Raw genomic sequence first — 24,601 nt, forward strand, 5'->3', positions numbered from 1 at the left:
CAAACTAATAGTGGGAGACTTCAACTCCCACCATCGCATGTGGGGTAGCGACAAAACATCTCTTCGAGGGGAGCAGATGGAAAAAATACTAAACACCAACAACCTGGTCCTCCTAAACACTGGCAGGCAGTCCCACTCGAGTAGACGATACTAGGGGTTCCTTTTCATGTATCGATTTATCCATATCATCTCCTGCGTTGTCTGACATCACACAATGGAATACGCATGACGACACCATGCTCAGCGATCATTTCCCAGTAATACTAAAAATAGGGGGTGACCACGCTACGGATGCTCCAACCTATGGAGACAACCAGTAGTGGGATTCAAATTTTTCGTCAGCCGGTTCTGTTACACACACAAAAAAAAAAAAAAAAAAAAAAAAAAAAAAAAAAAAAAAGTCAAATTTGCCAGCAAATAAACTGATCCCATTTTAGTTTTTTTCCAAATAACATTTCGAAATAATGGTTAGACAAGCATTATTATGATGATGTTGAGGATGTTTATATTACTGTCCTATATAAATAATTAACGTAAAAACCTGAAGGTATATCTCTATGTACCAGCATCCTGAATACACATGCTTGAATGTTTTTTTTTTCAGTTGTCATTACTTTTTTTTTTATAAATTATATGTGTATTGTTGCTTATAGATTTTATGATTATGTATATTTTCAAAAGGTAATAATAAAAATATTTTATTATATATTTATTATTTGGCATTAAATGCTGTAATTCTATAAAAGATAAAATAAACCAAATATTTATCAAAGAAAAAATATAAAACAAAATCTCTACTGGAATCTCTTAACATATATTTTGGAATATTTTACTTTAAATATTTCCAAATGGCGACCTGGTTATCATCAATGTCTTTATCTTTCTTTTTCTTTACCCTGTTGTCATCAGCCGAGTGGTTTCTTCTAAGCCATGTCTTGACCGAAGGAGTGGGCTCCCATGAGCTAAACGGGAGACCAATCAGATTAATTATCATAAGATTAGCTACATTTTCAACAGTAAGACGACTCCTTTTATCTGAATATATGATATTCATTCTTGAAAAACCTCGTTCAGCCTCTGCAGAACTGACAGCAATAGCATTGATAATATTTTTAGCTTTCTGTACACTTTGAGGAACCTCAGCCTTCGCTGGGTTGCTAGAATTTTGCAAGACATTTTCCACGTAGTCCCGAAAATCATTGATACTGATTTCATGATGAAAAACTTTATCAAATTCCCTCAGTTTTTCTTCTGCAGCTCTCCAAGGTACAACTACTTCCTCAATATTCCACGAATTGGGCTCAAGAAAATTAATCAGATCATGAATTTTATCATCTAGTTCATTGTTCTTTGATGTTAAACTGTCACAGCTCATCACCCTTTTTTTCATATTTTCTATTACTGTTTCAAGTAGTTTTTGACGAGGAAGGTTAATGACTTTGTTATTTTCAACAAAATGAATATCCTTAAAAGCATCTGAAGTAGCTCTGACATCGATTTTCGTTTCATAGGTTCCTTTGTTTTCTTTAAGCATTTCAAATGCCTTAATGGTCCTTTTTATTAGCTGTTCAGCTTTTTTCAATGTTAAACTTCTGGCTTGAAGAGCATTAGAAAGCTTGTTGCAAAGACGTGCAGCCATCCCTGAATATTTTGCTTCACTAGAAAAATATTTATACAATGCTGGATAAGCACGCCACACAGCAAGCGCAGATCTTAGACTGCAAGCAGCCCACCTTGGTCCTAGAACTCTACCTATCTTCAGAATTTGTTGCCCAAGCTCTTCTGAAATTTTAAAGAGTTGCATTTGGTTTTTGTTTGATTGGTGAAAAATTGTGTAGATTTTATCCATGAATATTTTGAAATGGTTCACTTGTTTTATGTCATTGACAGAATCGTCCAAAACAAGTTGCAAACGATGATTTAAGCAATGCCAAAGGACAATGTTAGGATAATCATTCCTAAGTCTAATGCCTACCCCAGAATTGCGCCCAAGCATTACACTTGCCCCATCTGAACAGAAAGCAATTAAATTATTTCTCAAATATTCATTGTCAAACCCACCATCATGCAAACTCTTTAACAGCGACGCATATATTTGTTCTGCTCCTTGTCCTTCCAATTCGACCAAATCAAAGAAAATTGTTGGTGATAGATCACTATCTTCAATCTTCAGAAAAATTATAACAACTGGTTTATTAGAGATGGTTGAAGCTTCATCCACGATGACACAAATTTTCAAATTTTGTTCAATGATTTTGGTAGATATTTCATTCTTTATATCCTTTGCAATGTGGTCTACTATTTTCACAGCAGTTTTGCGAGAATGAAGTCCAACACCCATGTCAACTCCATTTCTTATTTGAAGTTCAATCTCATCTTCAACATCAGAAAATGGCCTGCATCTTTTTGCCAAACTGTAGACTGTATTGAAAACTCTGCATGTAGAGGCAATATGTCGCTCATTCATTTTATCAAAACTTTTCGTAATTGCATCATATGCATGATCCTCTTGTTGCTTTACACAGACACTATGTGCCTTTGATGAAAAATGCTCCTTCATTTTTTTCCTGAGAGATGCTTGCTGAATGGTTTTATTCTTTCCTGAGGCTTCGACACTGCAGCTTCCCCATTCAACTGAAACTCTAATTCCTTTTATATTTAGAGAATCAAATTTGGCACAATGATCACAACCAAGTTTCTTGCTACGAGAAATCAATCCATCATACTTTTTTTGAAAATCCTCGTATTGCATCGCACTCCAGCAGTCTGGCAGAGATGAAGCGGCATCTGACTGATCTGAAGGTGACACAGTAGCTATAGTATGCCTATCAGAAGCAGACGTTGCACCAGTATTATTCATCAAAGATGGAGGTATAACTGTTGCATTCTCAGTAGCTTCTTCCACTGAACTTTCAGTTCTTGGGATTTTATGCATGAACTTTAGTATATTTTGTTGTCTCTTCATTTTAAGGGCTAAAGACCTAAAAGTATAAACAAAAAGAAAAACTGCTTTACTAACATTAGAGATTAGGATTGCTACAATATTTTTAATGAACAATGTAAAATAAGATTTTCTTCAAAGGCTTTTTCCAGAATAAATTTCATAATCAGAAGGAAGTAGCATGAATTGTGCACGAATATATTTAATACTTAGGCTACCCTGTTATAAGGGAGTTCCAAAATACAAAAGCAGTTGATTGAAAAATAGAGAAGAGATAGGAGGTGCAATCAATGTGCTTCGTATCCTGAAGAGAAGAATGAAAAGATAGGAAAGGCAGCAGCTCTAGTAAAATTTATTGACCTTTAACTGTACGTACTTTATGATTGTGTGTGTGCAAGTGTCTGTTACATACTGACATATGTTTGTGTGTATGTGTGTCTGTATATAGTGCGTATGTATGCATATATGTATTAATGTGTATGTTTTATATAAGTGCAAGTCAGGGTGCCAAAATTGACCATTTTATTGAGATAATCTTGCAATGAAGAATTCCATTGAATTAGTCCTAGACTTGGTCCTTCATCTGAGAATAGCCCAGCTTCATTATCATGGCTATAAGCCCTAAAAACTATAGTATAAACATATGATATCAATATCTAGACTATAAATACCTTTCTATATTGTGAGAAAATTTTTAACTTCAGCCAAACCTTCAGTTGAGAATAGTCCAGCTTCCCTTAGGCCTATCAATCATCTAAAAACAAGGCTATAGCCTTGTTTTTAGATGATTGATTTCAACAAATGATGATTGATTTTAACAAATATTTAAGATATAAAAACCTTTCTAAATTGTTAGAAATATGTGAAAATCTTTAACTTAGCTACCACTCACCCTAAACCCCTAGCTTTACATTTATTGTTATAGTCGGTGTATTTCCATCTGACACTAATTTGCAACCACTTTTTAGCCACATTTTCTTTATATTATTCTTATCAATTAAATATTCTAACTAGAAATATGGAAAACTAACAATATTATACTTAAAATGCATCTCTGGCTGCCAAACGTAAAAAATATTCAAATATTTACATACGAAAAACCTGAAAAATTGTCAGGTGGAAAACAAAATGGGGTATAGACCTGGGTGCCAACCTATAGTTAGTCTCGTGATCAAAAAATTCGATTTGGGCAACCTAGTGCAGGTGTATTTATTTTTTTACGGACGCATGTTTGTGTGGGGTAGTGTGTGCATGTGTAGGCTATGTATGTGCTTTCACGTGTGCATATGTGTACATGTACATGAGTATGTGTGTGCATGTGTGCAATGCATTTGTGTTATTTATAAACAAACATGTTTGTGTGGGTAGGCCTAAGGAGTGTGTATGAGAGTGCGTGTATGTATGTATGTCCATAATTATAATAAAATGTAGTTTAATAACACAAATATACAGAGAAACCAAGCACTTTATACATGAAAAAAAACTGGTAACCACTTGTGTAAATAAACTATGCAATAAATCACTAACGAAAGTTACGAAACATACCGTCCCGGTACTTATCGGATGAGATGCAGAAGACCACTGACCAGCTGAGCAACTAGTCGGTTCGCCAGTTAGCCGGTTCGCCGAACTGACAAATTTGCGTGAGCCGGTTCTAGCGAATAGGTAAGAACCGGCTGAATCCCACTACTGGAGACAACCCACCCCCTCCCTGTCCCAAATTCAATATTACAAAAGCCAACTGGGAAGTGTATCGCACAACAACCAACGTCAACATCACAGGGGATAATATGGATGACAAAATATCAAATTTAACTATTTCAATTTTGAATTCAGCACATAAGCATATACCAAAAACCTTGGTATTTCACAAGCATAGAGTTCCTTGGTGGACATCAGACTGCAGAGAAGCACTTTGCAAGCGGAATAGGGCTTACCGTACTTTTAAAAATAATCCAATGGCACCCAAATTCATTTCTTTTAAAAAAGCGCAAGCAGAGGCCCGTAAAACAATCAAACAAGCCAAACGAAAGTCTTGGCACGACTACATCTCAACAATAAACACAAACACCCCTCTAACACAAATATGGTCAGCCGTCCGAAGAATCGACGGCAAATATACACCAAGCATAAAGACCCTGACCATAGGAAACACATTTGTAGATACTCCCACCGACATCGCAAACACAATAGCAGACACATTTACACAAACAAGCAACACAAATAACTATTCTCCAACCTTCCTACAACATAAACAAAAACGGGAAGCAGAACCCCTGATCTTCCATACACAGACACACCACGACTACAACACTCCCTTCCAACTACACGAGCTTGAACAAGCCTTAAGCTCGTGCAAAGGAACCTCTGCTGGCCCAGATGGGATTAGGTATGAGATGCTGCAACATTTGAATTCAATCTCTCAAAATATTACTAGAATTATACAACACAATTTGGATTAATCAATAATTCCCAAAAACATGGAGACATGCCCGCGTCATACCTATTCTCAAAAAGGGCAAGGACCCAAAGAGTCCTTCCTCTTATCGCCCTATAGCGCTTACCAACTGCCTATGCAAAGTATGAGAACGTATGGCCAATAACAGATTAAGATTCATTCTAGAGTCTCAAAATTTAACAATTCCTGCCCAATGTGGTTTCAGGAAAAATAGTAGTAGTCTCGACCATTTGGTCAACTTAGAACAAGACATCCTCTCAAGTTTCGAGAGGAAAGACTACCTTGTTGCTTGCTTTTTAGATTTAGAAAGAGCCTATGACATGGCATGGCGACGTGGTATCCTCGAAAAGCTCTATGCACTTGGCCTTAGACGGAGTCTCCCTATTTTCATTCAAAGTTTCTTAATAAAAGAACGAACATTTTTGGTTAAAACTCAAGGTCATTTTTCATCAGTACGCACACAAGAAAATGGCGTACCACAGGGAAGTGTGTCAAGTCCCACCATATTTATGTTACTTATAAACGATATTCTACCAGCTCCACCTCGGAACCTTAAATACTGATTATACGCTGACGACGTAGGAATCTGGCATTCCTCATCGAATGCCAAGTTTTCCGGCTCTCGCGTACAACTTGCCCTGGACTCGCTCCAGGACTGGTCTGACAAATGGGGATTTAAGTTTTCGGAATTAAAGTGAACAGTAGAGCCCAGGCAGAAATAAATCTGCAATTACATGGTAATCCCATTCCAGTACAAAATTCAACCTTTTCCCTTGGCCTGAAACTGGACTCCAAGCTAAACTGGAAGGCCCACGTAAAATATCAGGTTGATGCGTGCAACAAGAGAATTAATTTGCTACGTAAACTACTAGCGGGCACAAACTGGGGAGCAGTTAGGAAATCCCTGACTGAAACTGACCGCCCCCGCCGACCAGCCCCCGACCAGCCCCCGCCGTGTTGCCAGATCCGTTCGGTGCTCATATATATATAAAATTTCACTCAGATGTTGCTGCTTTCGAATTAATATACCTATGAAATGTGAAAATTTATCAAATTTTCATCCGAAATTTTTAAAATCTTGAAAAATACGGGACGTAACGCTTCCCGGGAGGGAGGGTCGATGCGGGGGGACGAGGGGACAAATGCAAAAATACGGGACTATCCCGTGTACGGTAATACGGGACGTCTGGTCACCCTAGACCGAACCTACCAATACCATGCAAGCATAAGCCCGTGAGGCTCTGTAATTGAACTGGACAACATTATACTGTTTCTGTGCTTGTTTGACTAAACTGCTCAGGGCTTGAGAGGGCAGGAATTAGGCCCAGATTCGCCTACGAAGTGTTTGCTGCATATGTATGTCTTTTTTTTTATTATCCACACGCTCAAAATAATATTCCAAGTCCAAACGTCGGTTGGAAAACGGATGCAAGTTAATGCTTTTCACATACGGTTTGTCGTCATGACTTGAGTCACAATGATGAACGTACAGTGTTTAGTGGCTGACATTTGGAAAAGTTCAATTTAGTCGAATCCCGTCAAAGTAGCCGATAAATTTGGATATTAAAAAAAAATTAATAGTAAAGCGAGGCTTGAAGATTTCTTTTTCGCATGAGACTTTGTGTACAATAATTAGTGACGTCATAGCAACAGGGATTTCTGTTTTCAAGATCTGTGCCGATTGCTATTGAGAACAAAATAATGTCGGTGACAATTCAGGTCTTCCTAGTCTCCTTTTCATATGAAGTAAAATCATATACCAGGTATATAATTGTGCAGTAGTGGATCCAGATTTTTCCTTCCCAGAACTTAATAAAACACTACCGTGAGAATAACTGGAAGGATATTCAACACATTATTGAAAGACACTAAAGTGAGAACATAGACTTTAATTTCTGTTCAGAATAATTGTATTTGTGCTACAGAGTACATCTCTTTAAAAGTCATCTATAGTTACAAAATTCAGGTTAGCCAACCCCCCCCACCCCCACCCATTTTGATCCTGGATCCGCCACTGTGAATCTGCTCATCATCTTACTTCCCTGCATATTTCAGAAGTTTTATTGATATGCCATCTTCCCCAAATGTTTTTCCTCGTTTTAATAATTGAACATCACTTTTGCATTTGTAGCTTTTGGTACATTGATATCGTTTACAAATAGATTTATCATCAGAGATGTATGACGATTAATAAAACGCTTGGTAATGTACTATTTTTTATTTTTTAATGCTTTATCGATTTTCGCCGTCGCTACGTAAACAATAAGCGTTCGATTCGTATCTGTTCTGGTATGACGGGAATCTGTAAATCGCAACCAACATTTGGCAAATCACCTTCGTCTAAAATAGTTTATTTATTTATTCATCTATTATTAGAATGATTACCATGGTAGCCGGTAGAGCAGTATTATGTAAATCCCAGCCCATGTTTGGTTTGAGCTACCAAATTAATCACCTTGGATAAACAAAGATACCAGAAAAGATGGGGGAAAATAATGGCGATGGCGTCGGCTCATTTACCAACGCATTAGACAAATAGTTGTTATATTTATCTATAGTTTGATCAAGTTGGTAGGCCGGCGAGTGGTGGGCTTGAGAAGCGAAGGTGTTCATTGCCTTTTCGGGTGTCGACGGACCAACAGGTAAGCCTCGCTTTGATTTCGGGGGTCCCAAATCAGGAATTATTACCCAGACTCGTGCTAGAAAACCTCTAGATTGGACAAAAATATTGACACAGATGTATTTACAGTGCAATATATATATGTGTATATATATGTATATATATATATGTATATGCGAGTATATATATATATATATATATATATATATATTTATTCAACCACAAATAACTTTTAATTCCATGCCATCTCAATCGAGACTGAAGAATCGCTCGATGGAGACATTTTGTTGGAAATTGAAACGTGGACGAGCCGAGGATTCGAACCCAGCTAACCCGTAACAAAGTTACAGTGACTTAAACCAATGCGCTATCAAGAGATAGCGCATTGGTTTAAGTCACTGTAACTTTGTTACGGGTTAGCTGGGTTCGAATCCTCGGCTCGTCCACGTTTCAATTTCCAACAAAAATGTCTCCATCGAGCGATTCTTCAGTCTCGATTGCGATGGCATGGAATTAAAAGTTGTTTGTGGTTGAATAAAGATAATTGATCGCTGGGAACCATTCAGTGTAGATGTATAATATATATATATGTATATATATATATATATATATATATATATATATATATATATATATATATTGTCAGTGTATTTGGGCAGGAGTTTTTCTCTAATGCATGTTTCATTAAAAGTGATGGCTAGTTGTGCATTAATAATTTTCTTAAAGGTATTTTCCATATACCTTATTATGAATTTCTGTTCCTTAGGAAGGAAATTTATGACTTGGCTGTATGTAGTCATATTAGCTAGATCGCGATTTCGGGTTCAAGACCCTTCTTCAGTAGCTATAGGGATAAGAATTAATCCGAAGATTCTAGTAAAGATCTAAGTTTTATACTAGAGTTCCTATACTTGCTAATCACTGGGGGAGGTCACCTGGTATTACGGGCAGGGACGAAATGTCACGTGCGCTAGGGAGCCTCCGGGTTTGTGTTGTGGCGGAATGTGGCATGCTTATGGTTATAGCGTTTTGTCTCGTAGTTGGACGAGTGGCGTTTTGTCTCGTATTGGCGTTTGTGGTGTTATGTCTCATGTTTGTATTTGTAACGGTTTGTCTCATGCTTGGAAGGGCTCTAAGGTCTTCTGCTTGTACATTTAGGTTTGGGCTCAACTCTTTAATATACAACGCTTCTAAAATTGGGAGGCGTCTATCGTCAGTACATAAATCCAAAATCTCGGTGTTTTTCTCTAGTGTCTCTCTTGTTAGTGTTATGCCGTGGGCTTGTCTTAAGTGATTTTTAGGGGCTCCAGATGTCAGGTGGTATGAGAGGCGACGGGATAACCTCATTGTCGTCATGCCAATATAGGTGGATGGGAGGGCTTCACAGTTCCCTCGTGTACATGTGAACCTATAGATGACATGTGATTTCTGAAGTTCCTTTCTCTCTTGTTGGGGGCTGTTTCTATATATGGAAAATACCTTTAAGAAAATTATTTATGCACAACTAGCCATCACTTTTAATGAAACATATATGTATATATAGATGTATATGTATTTATATATATATATATATATATATATATATATATATATATATACATACATACATATACCAAGGCTTTTTTTTTGCCAAAAAGGACAAGGCACAAAAACATTCCCACCCATTTCATCCCCGAAAACACTCCACACCCCTCCACCCTCCCTCCCATCTTAGCACCTCCTAGATGACAGGTCATCCCTGCACCCTGTCCACTGCCCTGGGTCAGAAGCAGTGACGCAGGACACAGCACATCCACAGCAAGGCCGCTTCATTAAATTGGCGACCCCCCCTCTCCGTCCCCCCATATAAAGGAGAGGACGGGGAGAAATCCCTTCGGGCTGCGTCAAAATTTTTGCTCACACACACTACCTCACCCCTATTCCCCCGTCCAATCCACCTCATGCATCACATCATTTTCCATATACAACCATTCTTCATTCACCCCTGTCTTCTGTCCCTCTCCCGTCCTTCCTCAACCGACATTCCCCTCTTCCCCAAAGCCCCCTTCACCCCATCCATCCATCTCATCCTAGGACGTCCCCTCATGTTCACTCCCTCCACATCTGCCTTCCATACCTCCTTTACTAGTCTTTCTTCACTCATTCTTTCCATGTGTCCAAACCATCCTAATACTCTTTCATCAACCCTATCTCCCAGCTCCCTTTCCACCCCTGTTCTCCTCCTCACTTCCTCATTTCTCACTCTGTCTAGCCTAGTAACCCCCATCATACTTCTCAGACACTTCATCTCAAACACATTCAAGTTCCTTCTCTCTTCCTCTCTCATGTTCCATGTTTCTGCTCCATACAGTGCTGTTGGCACAATCACTCCTTCATACAGTCTCCTCTTAGCATCCATTCCCAGATTCCTATTCCTCATTACACTTTTTAAACCACCAAGGCATTTACTCGCTTCTCTCAATCTACATTCTACCTCCACCTTCACTTCACCCTTTCCTGCCACATTTGCACCCAAATATCTAAAACTATCCATTTCCTTCAGTTGCTCTCCCTTAATGCTCATTTCCAGATTACTGCCACTTTCACCCCTTGTACATCTCATCACCTTACTTTTACCCACATTTATCTTCAGCTTTCTTCTATCACACACTCTCCCAAACTCTGTCACCAGCTTCCTCAATCCCTCCTCCGATCCTGCCACAAGCGCAGTGTCGTCCGCAAACAACAGCTGGCTCACCTCCCACTTTTCTCCATTTTCTTTAACCATCTCCAATCCCTGACCCACTACCCTTGCATTCACCTCTCGCACCATGTATAAGTTGAACAGCCAGGGTGACATAACGCATCCCTGACGAAGTCCCACCTTTACCTCAAACCACTCACTTTCTCCATTTCCAATCCTGACACAAGCTCTACTACTCTCATAAAAACTCTTGGCAGCTCCGAGAAGTTTTCCTCCTATCCCGTATATCTGCATAACCTCCCACAGTGCCTTTCTGTCTACCCTGTCGTAAGCCTTTTCCAGATCCATAAAGGCCCAGAAAACATCCTTCCCCTTACCTATAGCTTTCTCACATATCTGTCTTACCACAAAAATCTGATCTACACAACCTCTACCTGTCCTAAACCCACACTGTTCCTCACCAATTACTCCTTCTGTTCCTCTCCTAATCCTCTCAATCAAGATCCTCCCATAAGCCTTCCCAACTACACTTAACTACACTGAAACTACTACATTCACACTTGTCCCCCTTTCCCTTGTAAAGTGGAACTATACACGCACTCCTCCAGTCCTCTGGCACTCTACCCTCTCTCCAGCAAACATTAAATAACCTCACCAACCAGTCCACCATCACTATACCTCCTTTTTTAAGACATTCTGCATGGCATCCATCCAGACCAGGTGCCTTACCTGCTTTCATCATCTTAACTGCTGCCTTCACTTCATCCTTTCTTATTTCTCCTCCATTTTCCTCACTCATCACTCTCATTTTCTTAGCATTTCCCACTGCAGCCATCTTTCCCTCCCTATCCTCCTTCACATTAAGCAACTCCCTAAAATATTCTGCCCATCTTCCCCTTACTGCCTTCTCCTCCATTATCATCTCTCCATCTGCACCTTTTACCTTTTCTTCTCTACTTGATTCTCCTCCTCTTCCTCTCTTAATTTGTTTCCAAAACATGTTTTTATTACTTTCAAAATTTTCTGTCATACTCTTACCCCATTTTACATCTGCTCTCCTCTTTGCCTCCTTAACCTTTACTTTACTTGCGTAAGACAGAATGAGTGGAAGGGTGGTGAGGTAAACATCAGTATTAAAAAACTCCAACGGTTTTTGGTGTTTTCCTCACCACCCTTCCACTCGTACGTATGTATACATATTTTTCATAAAATAAGATTTTTTTTATTGTTGAGTATTTTGATAGATTTTATTTATCATTATACAGACAGTACACTACAGTAACTACTAAAAAACGAATAAGATTTTATAATGGTTTCTCTCGAAACAAAACAAAAAGAATTAATAAAAATATTGACATGTACTTTTTTCATAAGTCAAATGCTCATATTAGAGAATAAAATGTGAAGTGTAATGTCGAGAAGATGATAAAGATACAAAGCGAACGAGGGAATAATTAATAATAACAACAATGATAATAACAATAATAATATGATACAATAATATAATATAATAATATAATTATAGCAATAATAGTAATATTAATACATACATACATTCATACACATACATATACAAAAGGCTTTTCCCCCCCTTACAAGGGAGGTAGCCAAAAAACAAAGGAAAAAAAAAAAAAAAAAAAAAAAACATTCCCACCCATTCCATCCCCAATAAACTCCACTCCCCTCTACCCTCTACCCTTCCTCTCATCTTGGCACTTCCTTGGATGACAGGTCATCCCTGTATCTTGTCCACTGCACTGGATCAGAAGCAGTGTCATAAGACACAGCACATCCACAGCAAGGCCGCTTCATTAAATCGGCGACCCTCCCTCTCCGTCCCCTCATGCAGAAAAGGAGAAGATGGGGAGATAAATGTATATATATATATATATATATATATATATATATATATATGTATCTGTATATATATATGTATATATATATATATGTGTGTATATGTATATATAAAAAAATATATATATATATATATATATATATATATATATATGAGAAGCTCTGCCAAGGGATTGAACCCTGACCTGTGCGTATCTAATCATGAAGTCAAGACGCTAGCGACTGAGCCACGTGCGATGGTTCAAAAGGACTGTACAAGTCCCCGACTACGCTTCACGTAACATCAGAGGATATAGTCTCATTTTCATCTATTCCCCGTATTAGGCGAGCTTCTGATGTTACGAGAAGAGTGGTCGGGGACTTGTACAGTCCTTTTGAACCCTTGCACGTAGCTCAGTCGCTAGCGTCTTGGCTTTGTGATTATATACGCACAGGTCAGGGCTCGAATCCCTTGGCAGAGCTTCTAAAAAAATTCAATCTGTCTTTAACACACACACACACACACACACACACACACACACACACACACACACACACACACACACACACACACACACACAGGGTAGAGGGGAGTGGAGTATGTAGGGGATGAAATGGGTGGGAGTGGTTTCTATGCCTTTATCTTTTGGCTACCTCCCGTGTATGGGGGAAAAAGCCTTTGGTATATGTATGAATGTATTACTATTATTACAAAAGATTACAAAGGCGGAGCATGCCGACAGGAGACCTTTTGGTCATATCTAGGTCGGATGCGAAAAAAATAAAAAAAATAAATAAAAACTATAATAATGTAAATGACAAATAAAATACATAGATAAATGCATAGGTATAGTTAAATAATAAACAAACAGGTAGATAGTAAACAATAATAAATTTGAAACAGACAAATGATAACTATTATTATTATTATTTTTATCATCATTATTATTATTATCATTATTATTATTATTATTATCATTATTATCATTATTATTATTATTATTATTATTATTATTATTATTATTATTATTATTATTATTATTATTATTATTATTATTATTATTATTATTATTATTATTATTATCATTATTATTATTAGTAGTAGTAGTTGTAATAGTAGTAGTAGTAATATTTTGTCTTTACCTCGGTACGAAATTGAATTTTATTTTTTGTTTTTCGTTCCACACAAAATAACAACGGTCGAAACGGGGGAAAAAAATCTGACGAAATGATTTGTTATGTTAGTCTCTCAGTCAGGCGCCAATCTTGATTGTTGGGATAGATAGCATCGCGCGCTGATACGCTGAGTCACGAATTTCGTGCATGATTTCCGAGCTCTCATTTGGGAGGGGAATATCTGTCAATCAGATTATCCGAGGGTGATATTGTTGATAAGCACTAATTGTGCGTGAAAGTAATTCAGTATTGGAATAGAATATTGATTGAATTAGCCAGATATTCATCCCTTTTCTTTATCACCTAGATTGAGTAGATCCTGACACAAATTTCTGGACAGTGGAAGAAGGTGGTGGTTGAGGTGGTGTGGGTAACACGTACCTTAAGTGAGTGATGAAGTGAGGGGGAAGATAGCTGCAGTTGGGGAACCGAAGTCCAGGAGATTTGAATCACATCTCGGGACCACTCGCCTTCCCTCCAAGGCGAGCGTGAGAGAAGATCAAAGAGGGCGGGGTGGTATGATGGGACAACTCATTAAGTGAACCGTCCTAGGCTAATGAAACCCAGAACTCCTATTGTGAGTTTTAATGAATTAATTAATTCTACAATTAGACACTAGTATTATATTACTTATCATTAACAAAGTGAGTTATTAATTAACTGGATTTCACATACATCCTAACTATTCCCTGCGCGCGTTTCCTAGCTAATGAACTTATACTAAAGTATCTGTACTTAATGTGTGTCTTGCGTGTGGAGACGTCTTCAATGGGACCTTTCGCAGTCAGGCTCGTAGTTTCCTATTAGCGCTAGAATTTTCAATTGTGTGGGAATTCACGGGGCAAAGGGGTGACTTAGCTAATTTGGAACCCGATATTAAGAAAAAAATGCGACATAAATTGCTGCATAAATGTATTTAAAATTTAAAACATGACTCTTAATGTTATAATTTTTACTTACTGGTGTGTGATAAGGCTTTGTTAATCTAATTATAAGATAAAACTAAAAATAGGTAATTATTTTTACTGAAGTAAGTGTAAGCAGTAAAAATTAGAGGATGTCGATTTCGGTTTGTGGAATTTATCTAAGAGTGTCGAAAAATAATGGATATCACTGTCACGTCCTGTATATGAAGATAATCAGTGAGATAAAATATAACAACAGTGGTGGCGGACGTACGAGTATTTGATGCGCGATGTATTGAAGCGATGAGTTGAAAAACGTCGCAGCGCTGCGCAGTGTGTCAACAGTTGAAGGGAAAGGAAGCACGCGCTCTGCTTCGCTCTTCTAGTTTCATACAATGGCACAAGCAACTTCCGCAAAGCCTTTCGAGTGGACGAAGACTATTATCTTACATTACATTAAGCTACTAAAGCAGTACCCAGCCATTTGGAATATCAAGTGCAAAGAATATAAGATGAGAAATATAAAAAGTACAAACATCGAAAGCTGACTTCTTTTCTTTAACAAAATGTAATGTGCGGAATGAAGACATTACCAAAAAACTTTCTACCCTGAAAACACAGTTTCACAGGGAAATGACTGCCATCAATACATCAAAGAAGTCTGGTGTTGGCACGAAAAATGTATACACTCCAAAGCTGTGGTGGTTTAATGATTAAATGAGTAGAGCGTCGGCAGACATTCTCTTCCCGTGAAAGCCAAATGATGACGGAGATCTGGTTGTTCGCGTAAGGTATTCGCAGTGGTGCAGTTCGTCCGGACGCTAGTGTTAAGGTATCAACACGACTACTGCATCAAATCGCTGATGCGTGATGGTACGTGTGGACGGGGCTTTAGTAATCGTACCGGAAAAAAGTCTTCGATACAAAAATATATTTTCTATACATTACATAGATTTGAGTATTGCTTGGTGCATTCAATTGAAAGTATATATCAGTATATGTCCATTGAAGTCGGTAGAAAATGACAAATTGCTTGGCTTGATACAATTATAGGCTGTTTTACGAATATCATCTGTAATTATAAATAGAGGCTCAAACAATGCTATATGCCGTTTGCAATCATGAAATTAATTGACTTGAATTTTAGACACAATAATGTGCAACGATATACCTCTGTAAGTCTATACTTGCCCCAAAAAGTAATTATTTTTCGGCAAGAATGACAAAATCTGGCGGTGTCTGGTATCAAATCTCTCACTGCGAAAGGTCCCATTGGCGCGGTCTCCTGCTGAGCTCCGACCGGCGCGGCTCCGCTTCTGGTGGGGGCGGGGGGTGACGGCCTGGGCGGGCGCTGAGATGGGCTTTGCAAGCTACACTCTTCACCGACGTATTCTTGGTCAATCGTACTGCACTTTGTGGAGTTCCGGCGGGAGGGGTCTGTACCCAAATAATTTGTTTGATGTCCCTTGGTACGCAATCGTCACTTAAGGATGAAAATCCCTTCTAGTGGGGGCGGGGGGTGACGGCCTGTGTGGGCGCCGAGATGGGCTTTGCAAGCAACACACTTCACCGACGTAGTCTTGGTCTATCGTACTGCACTTTTAGAGTTCTGGCGGGAGGGGTTTGTACCCAAATCGATTGACACTCGATCGTCACTCAAGGATGAAAATCCCCAACAGTCACACGAGGGAGGAAAGGACACGATTGGACTCCCGAGAATGAGCGGTCCGACCTCCCTTGTTGAACCCGATGTGAAGACTGACCTCTGTCCCGCGGCATATGAGGTCAAAATGCCCGCTAGCCGGCTTCCGACGTTGCCAATAGTTCTACGTTTCCGTCCCTAGTTGTGAAGGGTACTACGAATAATGTTCATGTGGAAGATGACACAGTTGCAATTGTTCCTTGAGGTAGACACTATTCACGAGCGTGTTAGGTACGATCCTAATTATTCTAATTGCCTAGCTTAAAACAAATATGTGGCAACGCGCAGGGGGGGAGGGGGTGTGTTCGCACTAAGCTGGACCAAGGTCGCTTGTGCTTGGGCGCGTAAAAACCGTTGGGTTAGGCTATGGGAACACGAATCTAAAAGAGGGGGGGGGTTCTAGATAATAAGAAGTCTCTCCCTTCGTTAAGGCACTGAAATTGATTGTCAAAATGGCACGACAGTTGATGAGGATAAGGTGAAGGGGAAAGGACAGGATGTAGCTACTAGAAGTCTTAAGGACTCTGGTAATTCCCCCGAGGAGAGGGAATTGGAGTCCGAAACGGGGAGAAATCAGACGAGAGAAAATGGGAAGGGGAGACAGCGAGCCGGGTGTCACAATAATATTCAAAAATTGTGACAGATCCGTTGTTTATCATTCTTTGATATTTATATTTGATTTCTTATTGTTGACATTTTTCATGCATTTAGTAATAATGATGATGAATAATGTAGTTTCATTCGTTTCCGCAGCGGAAGATTTCTTCGTTTTGGCGGGAAACCGAGATTTGGCTGTCTGAGAGAAGATTCAATTCAAGTTTGTAAACAACGATGTCGTCTGCCCTGGTTTATTTCCTCCTCTTGCATCTCCTCCTCCTCGTGCCTTCAGGTAGGTCTAGCAGAAAATTTGTTACGATTTTATTTTTCGTCTGAATGTGGTTCCTCCTCATGTTTCCAATCGGGGAGGGAGGGAAGGGAAACCCTGCTGCGAGACTTGACGTCACCAGATGTGACGTCATAAGCGACTGCATGACGACAAAGGGCTCTGATTTCCCATTTTTTTTTTTTTTTTTGTTCTTGTCCTTTCAAGGTTGCAAAGGTTCTGCGGCTTAATTTTGTCATTTACTTTTTTCTTTGTAGATTATAAAGGTCTTCTAAATTAGCATAATCATTTTCATGTTTAATCGAACCTTATTGCCCTTCTTTTGCTGTTAACCAAATTTGTTTTATATCTTCTGATTGTAGAATGTTATTAAATGATAGCCATGCCGTTGATTAATAATTCCCACAGGAGAGACCATCCGCTGTTACGAGTGCGTCTGGTATGAGCGTCAACCCACCAAAAAACTGAGTTATGAAACAAACGAAGCTTGTTCTCCGAAGGCATTCAACAAAAATCGAGCTCCGGTAAAAACCTACTCAGAAGACCATGCCTGTGTGTCTTTGGAAACAGAAACAGGTACACTCTGAACTATTCGTTTTATCAACTGACCATTTCATCTATTTATTTATATATCTGTATGTTTGTCATTCAGCCTTTATATTTTTCCTTCCTGTATATAGCAGATGTAGGTTATGCTTATCTTTTTCCTTTTTATTAGATGCAGCCTTGTTTCTTGTTTTACTTCCATTTCCCGCCAATTTACATTTTGCAACAAAAGAAAATTGCCAAACAGTGAACAACTCCATTTTCATCCCATCTTTGTTTTTAATCGTTGCTTGTAATTACCTCGTCGCTAGATGTCCTGTCTCCTATTCAAGTATAACACCTTGCTATATATCATATATATATATATATATATATATATATATATATATATATATATATATATATATATATATATATATATATATATATGTATGTATGTATATATATTTATTTATTATTAATGATATTAAGAGGACATGGGAAATGCAGACAGATAACAACACAAAACCGATTTTTATTTGCTGTCTTCCCCATGGCCAGACGAGGGACGGAGCGTGGTCCTGATGGGCATGCCCTTGAGTGAACTGGACTCCCTCCAGACCTGCACCCAGACGACCACCAACCTAGGGGAATTGGAGATGTCCGGGAAGGTTTGCAATTGCCAGGATGACCTGTGCAATATCTTTCCATCAGCCGGGTATCGCCCTGACCTCGCTCTCGGCTGGGCCCTCCTGGCCAGCAGCCTCCTCTTCCTTCTCCAGATCCTGGCCTAAGGCAATCTGACTTTATCCACTGAATCCGTGGTTATGATATATTAATTTCTTTTCGGCTACAACCCCAGGCACAACAACAAGATGTAGCCCCTCACTATACTATTTCCATTATCTCGTGACCGACCCACAAGGTGTTGTCCGCCGTGTTGTCACGTACAGAGTCAAAACATTCAGCATACGTATACCGGAAGCTGTCCATCACCCCGAGTATGTTAACATGGGATATTCTAAATGCAAATAGATTTTTTCATTAAATGGTAGGTGATATGAGTAACTGTTATACATGTAAAGAAAAGAAGGGAATTGTCAAACGATGTGGCATCTCAGGTCAGGCGACGTTGCCCCGGCTCCCGACCAGGTGCGCAGGTCACTCATAGAGAATTACATAGAGAAGCCGAGTGCGGGTCTTCGGGCCGCTTGCAGTCTCTTCAATTATACCTGTGGTCATACATGCAAATCTAAAGAAAACGGTGTCTCCCCCGTTTTCTTTGGAGATAGTTTAGACGTGGCAGCGCTGCTGGTTTTGCCGGCCACATCCTATGGGTCACCAGATAATGGAAGAGGTATAATCTACTTTTATTGCGTCATTACATTGATTATGATTACATGTTTACTTGGTTGTCGCCCAGGAGACCTGACCTACCACAATCCACCATGATATCCGGCACATTTGGTGATGTTACTATTGTTATGAACATTATTACTTTGATGTAAACATAGTTGGAGCATACTATTTAGGAGAAGTGAGGATCTGTTTTGATAATATTGGGGTTCATTTACGTTTGTTTGAGGCTTTCCCGCTCGTAAGCACAATGAATCATGCACTTCGTACTACTTGGGCACTTACTCCTTGCAACAAGTGACGTCACTATTTTTTTTATGGTTACTTGCACCCTGAACCTGAGGGTTATCATTCAAAAGAAAGTCGTCATTGAGATCCCCTACGAGGTGTGTAGCAGCGTCTTTGACTTTGACAATAGCGTTGCATAAGCGCTGTGCATTTTCATGACGAAGAGTCGTCGTCTGACTTACGTTGGGAGATGTCGTTGATCGATTATTTTCACCTAAGGAAAAGTTGCACAGCGAGGGTGTCAATATACCTTATAACAGAATAATTCAGTTACCACAAAATCATGCAAATTGCGACAGTTTGTTAATCAACTGCAACTGAGCCATGTTGCCACACATACACCCTCCCAAACTTGGCCATGGACGTGTACCCCCAACGGCACCAAATATCTACTCACGTTAAAAGGTTCTTTCTTTGGTGTAACATTACCACGCTGATTTAATATGATATCTAAGAAATAATATATATATATATATATATATATATATATATATATATATATATATATATATACATATATATATATATATATATATATATATGTTCGGCCGTGCTGAGATAATGAGGTCACAGTGGACCTGTCCTAATTTCGCCCCCATGTGTTTCTTGTGCACATATATATTACGTCACTACCACCTTACTCTATACCTTGAAAATGTCTTGAATAGACGAAAACGTTCGGTCACCTTTAATTTTATTTTCCAAGTGGTTTTATTACACATTTTGTGAGTCACGTGTTTTTGTGATTTATTCTCATATATATATGTATATATATATATATATATATATATATATATATATATATATATATATATGTGTGTGTGTGTGTGTGTGTGTGTGTGTGTGTGTGTTGCTTTGTAAAGAAGAAAACTAACGCTCTTATTTTCCAAGTAACATCTAATGTAAGTTGGAAACTTCGAGTGTAGCCTATATAGTTTGTAGTCTAACCATCTGGATTACATTTTCAATTCAATATAAAGGATCTATAATGGCACTTGAATTAGGATTTATATATAGAATATAAATCGAATTGAGCATGCATAGCATTATTACTGTTTTCATTTGACTACCGCAGTAATACAATCGTTTGTAAACTTTGGAGAATGCAAGAACTACTTGAGAAAATTAAACAGTAGACGTTAAGATCTTTCGTGCATTATATTTTGAGACAAAGTACAGAAAACAGAGATCACAAGAGAATTTTACATAAACATCAACACAAGAACATCGGATGGGGAAATTAATCAAGCATTGCCTCCGACTCTCCCCGTGCCTCGTTCCCGTGGTCGATCAGTCTGGGTGGAATTATCTCATGACTGATTCTGTGATCAATTTGTAACATTTAAAATGATCATAAGTTAAGTTCATATTTTTGTTATATATATATATATATGTATATATATATATGTATATTTATATATATATATATATATATACATATATATATATATATACCAGAAATAAGACACGATTCAATTACATCTTTCCAAAAAGTTATTAGATTTTGCTAATATCTTGGATATTTTCTCCATTGGTAAGGTAAGATTCCTGAGAGTATTTGGCGGGAAGTATTGTTATTGTTTCCGTTAAACGCTTGACCAAAAGTAACCACAAAAACATCCCTATGTCACAGATATGCAAAGTTTGCTATGCAAAGCAAGTAGCAAAAGCAAGTAGAATGTTAGAGGGTAATGGCTAGAGCGCAGCTACCTTTATAGGTGGTCAAGTAAAGATCTAATGGAACTGAATTTGAAGTCGATTCGACTGTTTAAAAAGAATGTATATCTAGTTATAAGGGAAATTGAGTCATAATTGTGTATGGTGACAATAAAAGGATTGGAATTGTCTAATGTTTTATTTATCAATTGTTACTAAGCGATACGGAGATTGTATAAAATGATATTGATGTCAATGCAAGAAGTACAACGTAAATGATTTCAAACTATGCTGTCTTTAGCTTTTGTAAATTGTTGTAGTGCCAAGGTGTATGTCAATAAAACATATAAATCATCGTGCATTTAAAAGATACACAAATGGAAGCACGTCACGACAAGGCTCCAGCCCATTAAGCCCTCAGAACTCGTGAGTTTTTGGCCAAACACCCAATCACTGTTCTTCCCCACCCCTCCTACTCACCTGACCTTGCTCCTAGCCATTTCTTATTTTCCCCAAACTCAAAAGACTCTTGAAAGGAAGAAGATTTGAGACGATTCCCGAGATTAAGGCAAATGCGACGAAGGAGCTGAAGGACATTACAAAAGAAGCGTACCAGGGCTGTTTCAACAAGTGGAAACACCGCTGGGATAAGTGCGTGCGTTGGGGAGGAGAGTACTTTGAAGGGGACCCAGATCTGTAACTTCTAAATAAAGTACACTTTGTTTTATGACGTCACTCCGTGTATTTTTTAACAGACCTCGTATACACCAAATTGAGAGTAAATGGCAGAAAGAGAGAAAGCTGAAATGCCTAGTAGGTTAAACAAAACTGTCAAAAAAGTATGCTTGCCTGCTACATTAAACCAGTGAAATTACCCCAAAACCACTGATGCTTACATTTGTATTCATATGTGTAAGTGATTTTCTCGCTGTGTGGTGGATATTGAAGTCGACCAAGATCAGTTGCCAGAAAGTACCAGATTATTCATTTGCTACAGTGTCTTCGTCATGGAACATTGTATTATCATTATTATTATAATTGTTATTGTTGTTGTTGTTGTTACACGACTAATATTTTTGTAGATACGGTTCAATGAAATGTGTTTTGGAAATTCGTCATCAGGGGTTGCAAGAAGACTTCTGTTGGTCAACTTAACATTCATACAATTTTAACAAACGCCTTGCATCATATTCATTCCAACTCAATTTCATCTACGCATGAAACCCTATTATTTCACAGAATATGTGTGATAAGATAATTGGGTTAAAAAAAAAAATAAGGTGATAGGATATTGTGCCAACCGACACCACAAAGGTATGAATATAGGATCGAATCCAATTATGTAGAATTAGATACCATTTCAGGCAAGAGTGGCAACGGTTCCCATTCCAAGTGGTCGATTGTCTCTTGTTTTTGTTTGAAGTACCTATGTTGCACATGGACAAGGCCATGCAGTGGACGCAAGGTAGGATTTTTTTTACTTAATTGCTGCAAATTAGACCCTATCTTAGGCCAGATACGATCCAAATAGATGAAACAATCTGGAAAATATTATTGGGATAGATTGACTAGAGAGCAGAAGTGATTGTGGCCACAAATTCACATTGATAAAGCAAATCTAATTGATTAGAAATATATAAAAAAGCGAAATAAATCAAATAAGCACGTAAATGAATACACAATAGATCAATGAATGATCTAAGAAGAATAAACATATTAATGAATAAACAAATGGCACAAAAAAAGAGCTAGGAAGTTGATGGAGGACGAGTATCATTGGGACCAAGATCCTCGCAACAGTTCGCCGCCCCTCTTTATACTGGAGATACGTGGACGACATCTTCGTACGAATAAAGGGTCTCGATGAACTACAAGACCTAAGAAAACGTTTCATCACAGCCTCGGATCTCAACTTTACATACGAAGAGGAAAATAATGGATGCCTCCCTCCCTTTCCTAGACGTCCGCGTCACCACTCGAAATGAACACCAACGCTTCGCTAACTGGGAGAGCCCACTGGAGATGAACAACTACGCACGCTCATTGGCCGTCATTAGCTAATGAGCAACAACTTTTTCCATGATACAGTGTCTATGATCCACACATCCCATATATAACCAGAACAAAAAACATGACACAGCAATTCGCCCTTGAGGATGGAACAAGAGAGTTCCGAAACGTCGACCACGATAAAAGATCTACTAAGTAAATTTGGAGAACATGACAAGTCAAATGTTCGTCGTATAGAGATTATAGGCCTACGCAAGAAGATAATGAAAAATTAACTTTCATTTCCAAGCCAGTGGTGGTGAGCCACAAATTGAAAATGTTCTTATCGATACCGAAGACTTTAAACAATATAATAAAATCTTATTGAAGGTGATGCTCTTTTCTGCATTCACAATTTTCTTGCGGATACTTTCTAAAGATCTCACTAATCGATATAAAGATCCCCTAATCGATATAAAAAAATCTACCATTGGTGGCTTATGTCCGCCGAGCACTTACGCACTGTGATACCTGGTCAAAAGTCCGCCAAGAACTCGAACGCACTACCCAGGTACTAGTAAATAACAATTTCAGCAAAAAAAAAAAAAAAAAAAAAAAAAAAAAAAATTACCGAAAATATCCTGAACAAATGGTACACCAACTCCAACAGTACTCCAAACCAAAAAGAAAAAAAAAAAAACTTTTTTACAAGTCACACGTTTCTACAGCTTACAAAGAAGACGAAAAGGCCATCAAAGACATCGTCAAAAGAAACATAAAGCCTATGAATGACGACACTTCAATCAAACTAATTATCTTTTATAAAAGAAAGAAAACCTCCAATCTGCTTCTCCAAAACAACACCCGCCAAGAGAGGAATGAGCTGAAAAAGTCTCATGTCATATACGAATATGAATGCACAAAAGGGAACTGCGAAGCCTTTCCTTCCTCGTACATAGGCATGACAACCATGAAGCTGGAATCCAGACTGGTTGGACATAAATCCACAGGAGCCCTAAAGAACCATGCTTTGGCATCACACGGACACCACATTACACGAGAAGAATTAGAACAGATCACGCAAATCTTGGAAACTTGCGTGGACCCAAGAAAATTAAAGATAATCGAGGCCCTTAATACATCAAGGATAAAAGCCCCAATTTGAACATACAGGCACTTGATTTATCAGCGCTACCCAGGCCAGAAGCCTGAGGAGATAATTTATGGAAATTTTTCAAACTATCATGTGATCTCCCCCAATCTAACAATTCCACGTGGTCAAATACCGCTCTTAGTTGACACTAGACACGCTCCGTGAAGAAGGCTCAGTTGAGCCGAAATCCCTAACGCCAGGGATAACCAAATCAGAAATGAGCAAAGAGATAATACCCCCTATGACTTAGAAATGACAAGATATGGAGGACTAAGAAAACCTACACCACCTAAGTCCTTGATGAAGGCTCAGGTGCAGCCATTGTCTATTTTAGCATCCCAGAAAATAAGAGCCAACTTATACAGATCATAGTAGATACTCTTGTGAAAGACACCACAGTTGTTGAAGGATGCCAAAGCAAACTGGTCATAAC

The 24,601-nt window shown here is 38.5% G+C and overlaps 1 protein-coding gene and 1 pseudogene across 1 annotated transcript; one reads left to right on the forward strand and one right to left on the reverse strand.

Moving 5' to 3' along the window:
- Positions 1-829: 829 nt before the first annotated feature.
- LOC143030347 (E3 SUMO-protein ligase KIAA1586 pseudogene) lies at positions 830-4,628 on the reverse strand (annotated as a pseudogene).
- A 3,304-nt stretch (positions 4,629-7,932) lies between these two features.
- LOC143031493 (uncharacterized) lies at positions 7,933-21,215 on the forward strand. Its single transcript, XM_076195410.1, has 4 exons — positions 7,933-8,041; positions 17,072-17,207; positions 17,610-17,777; positions 18,288-21,215. Exons 2-4 carry the CDS (start codon positions 17,150-17,152, stop codon positions 18,518-18,520), a joined length of 459 nt encoding a protein of 152 aa, XP_076051525.1. The 5' UTR covers positions 7,933-8,041; positions 17,072-17,149; the 3' UTR covers positions 18,521-21,215.
- The last annotated feature ends 3,386 nt before the right edge of the window (positions 21,216-24,601 follow it).

Source organism: Oratosquilla oratoria, chromosome 12 (assembly GCF_046742065.1).
Source record: "Oratosquilla oratoria isolate Oo_2021 chromosome 12, ASM4674206v1, whole genome shotgun sequence".
Taxonomy (NCBI): domain Eukaryota; kingdom Metazoa; phylum Arthropoda; class Malacostraca; order Stomatopoda; family Squillidae; genus Oratosquilla; species Oratosquilla oratoria.

Excerpts from the sequence above, each read along its gene's own strand:
- LOC143031493 (XM_076195410.1), top strand. The coding sequence starts at position 17,150 with ATGTCGTCTGCCCTGGTTTATTTCCTCCTCTTGCATCTCCTCCTCCTC. Across the intron at positions 17,208-17,609 it reads CCTCCTCCTCGTGCCTTCAG|GAGAGACCATCCGCTGTTAC; the intron begins GTAGGTCTAGCA and ends TAATTCCCACAG. Across the intron at positions 17,778-18,287 it reads GTCTTTGGAAACAGAAACAG|ACGAGGGACGGAGCGTGGTC; the intron begins GTACACTCTGAA and ends CCCCATGGCCAG.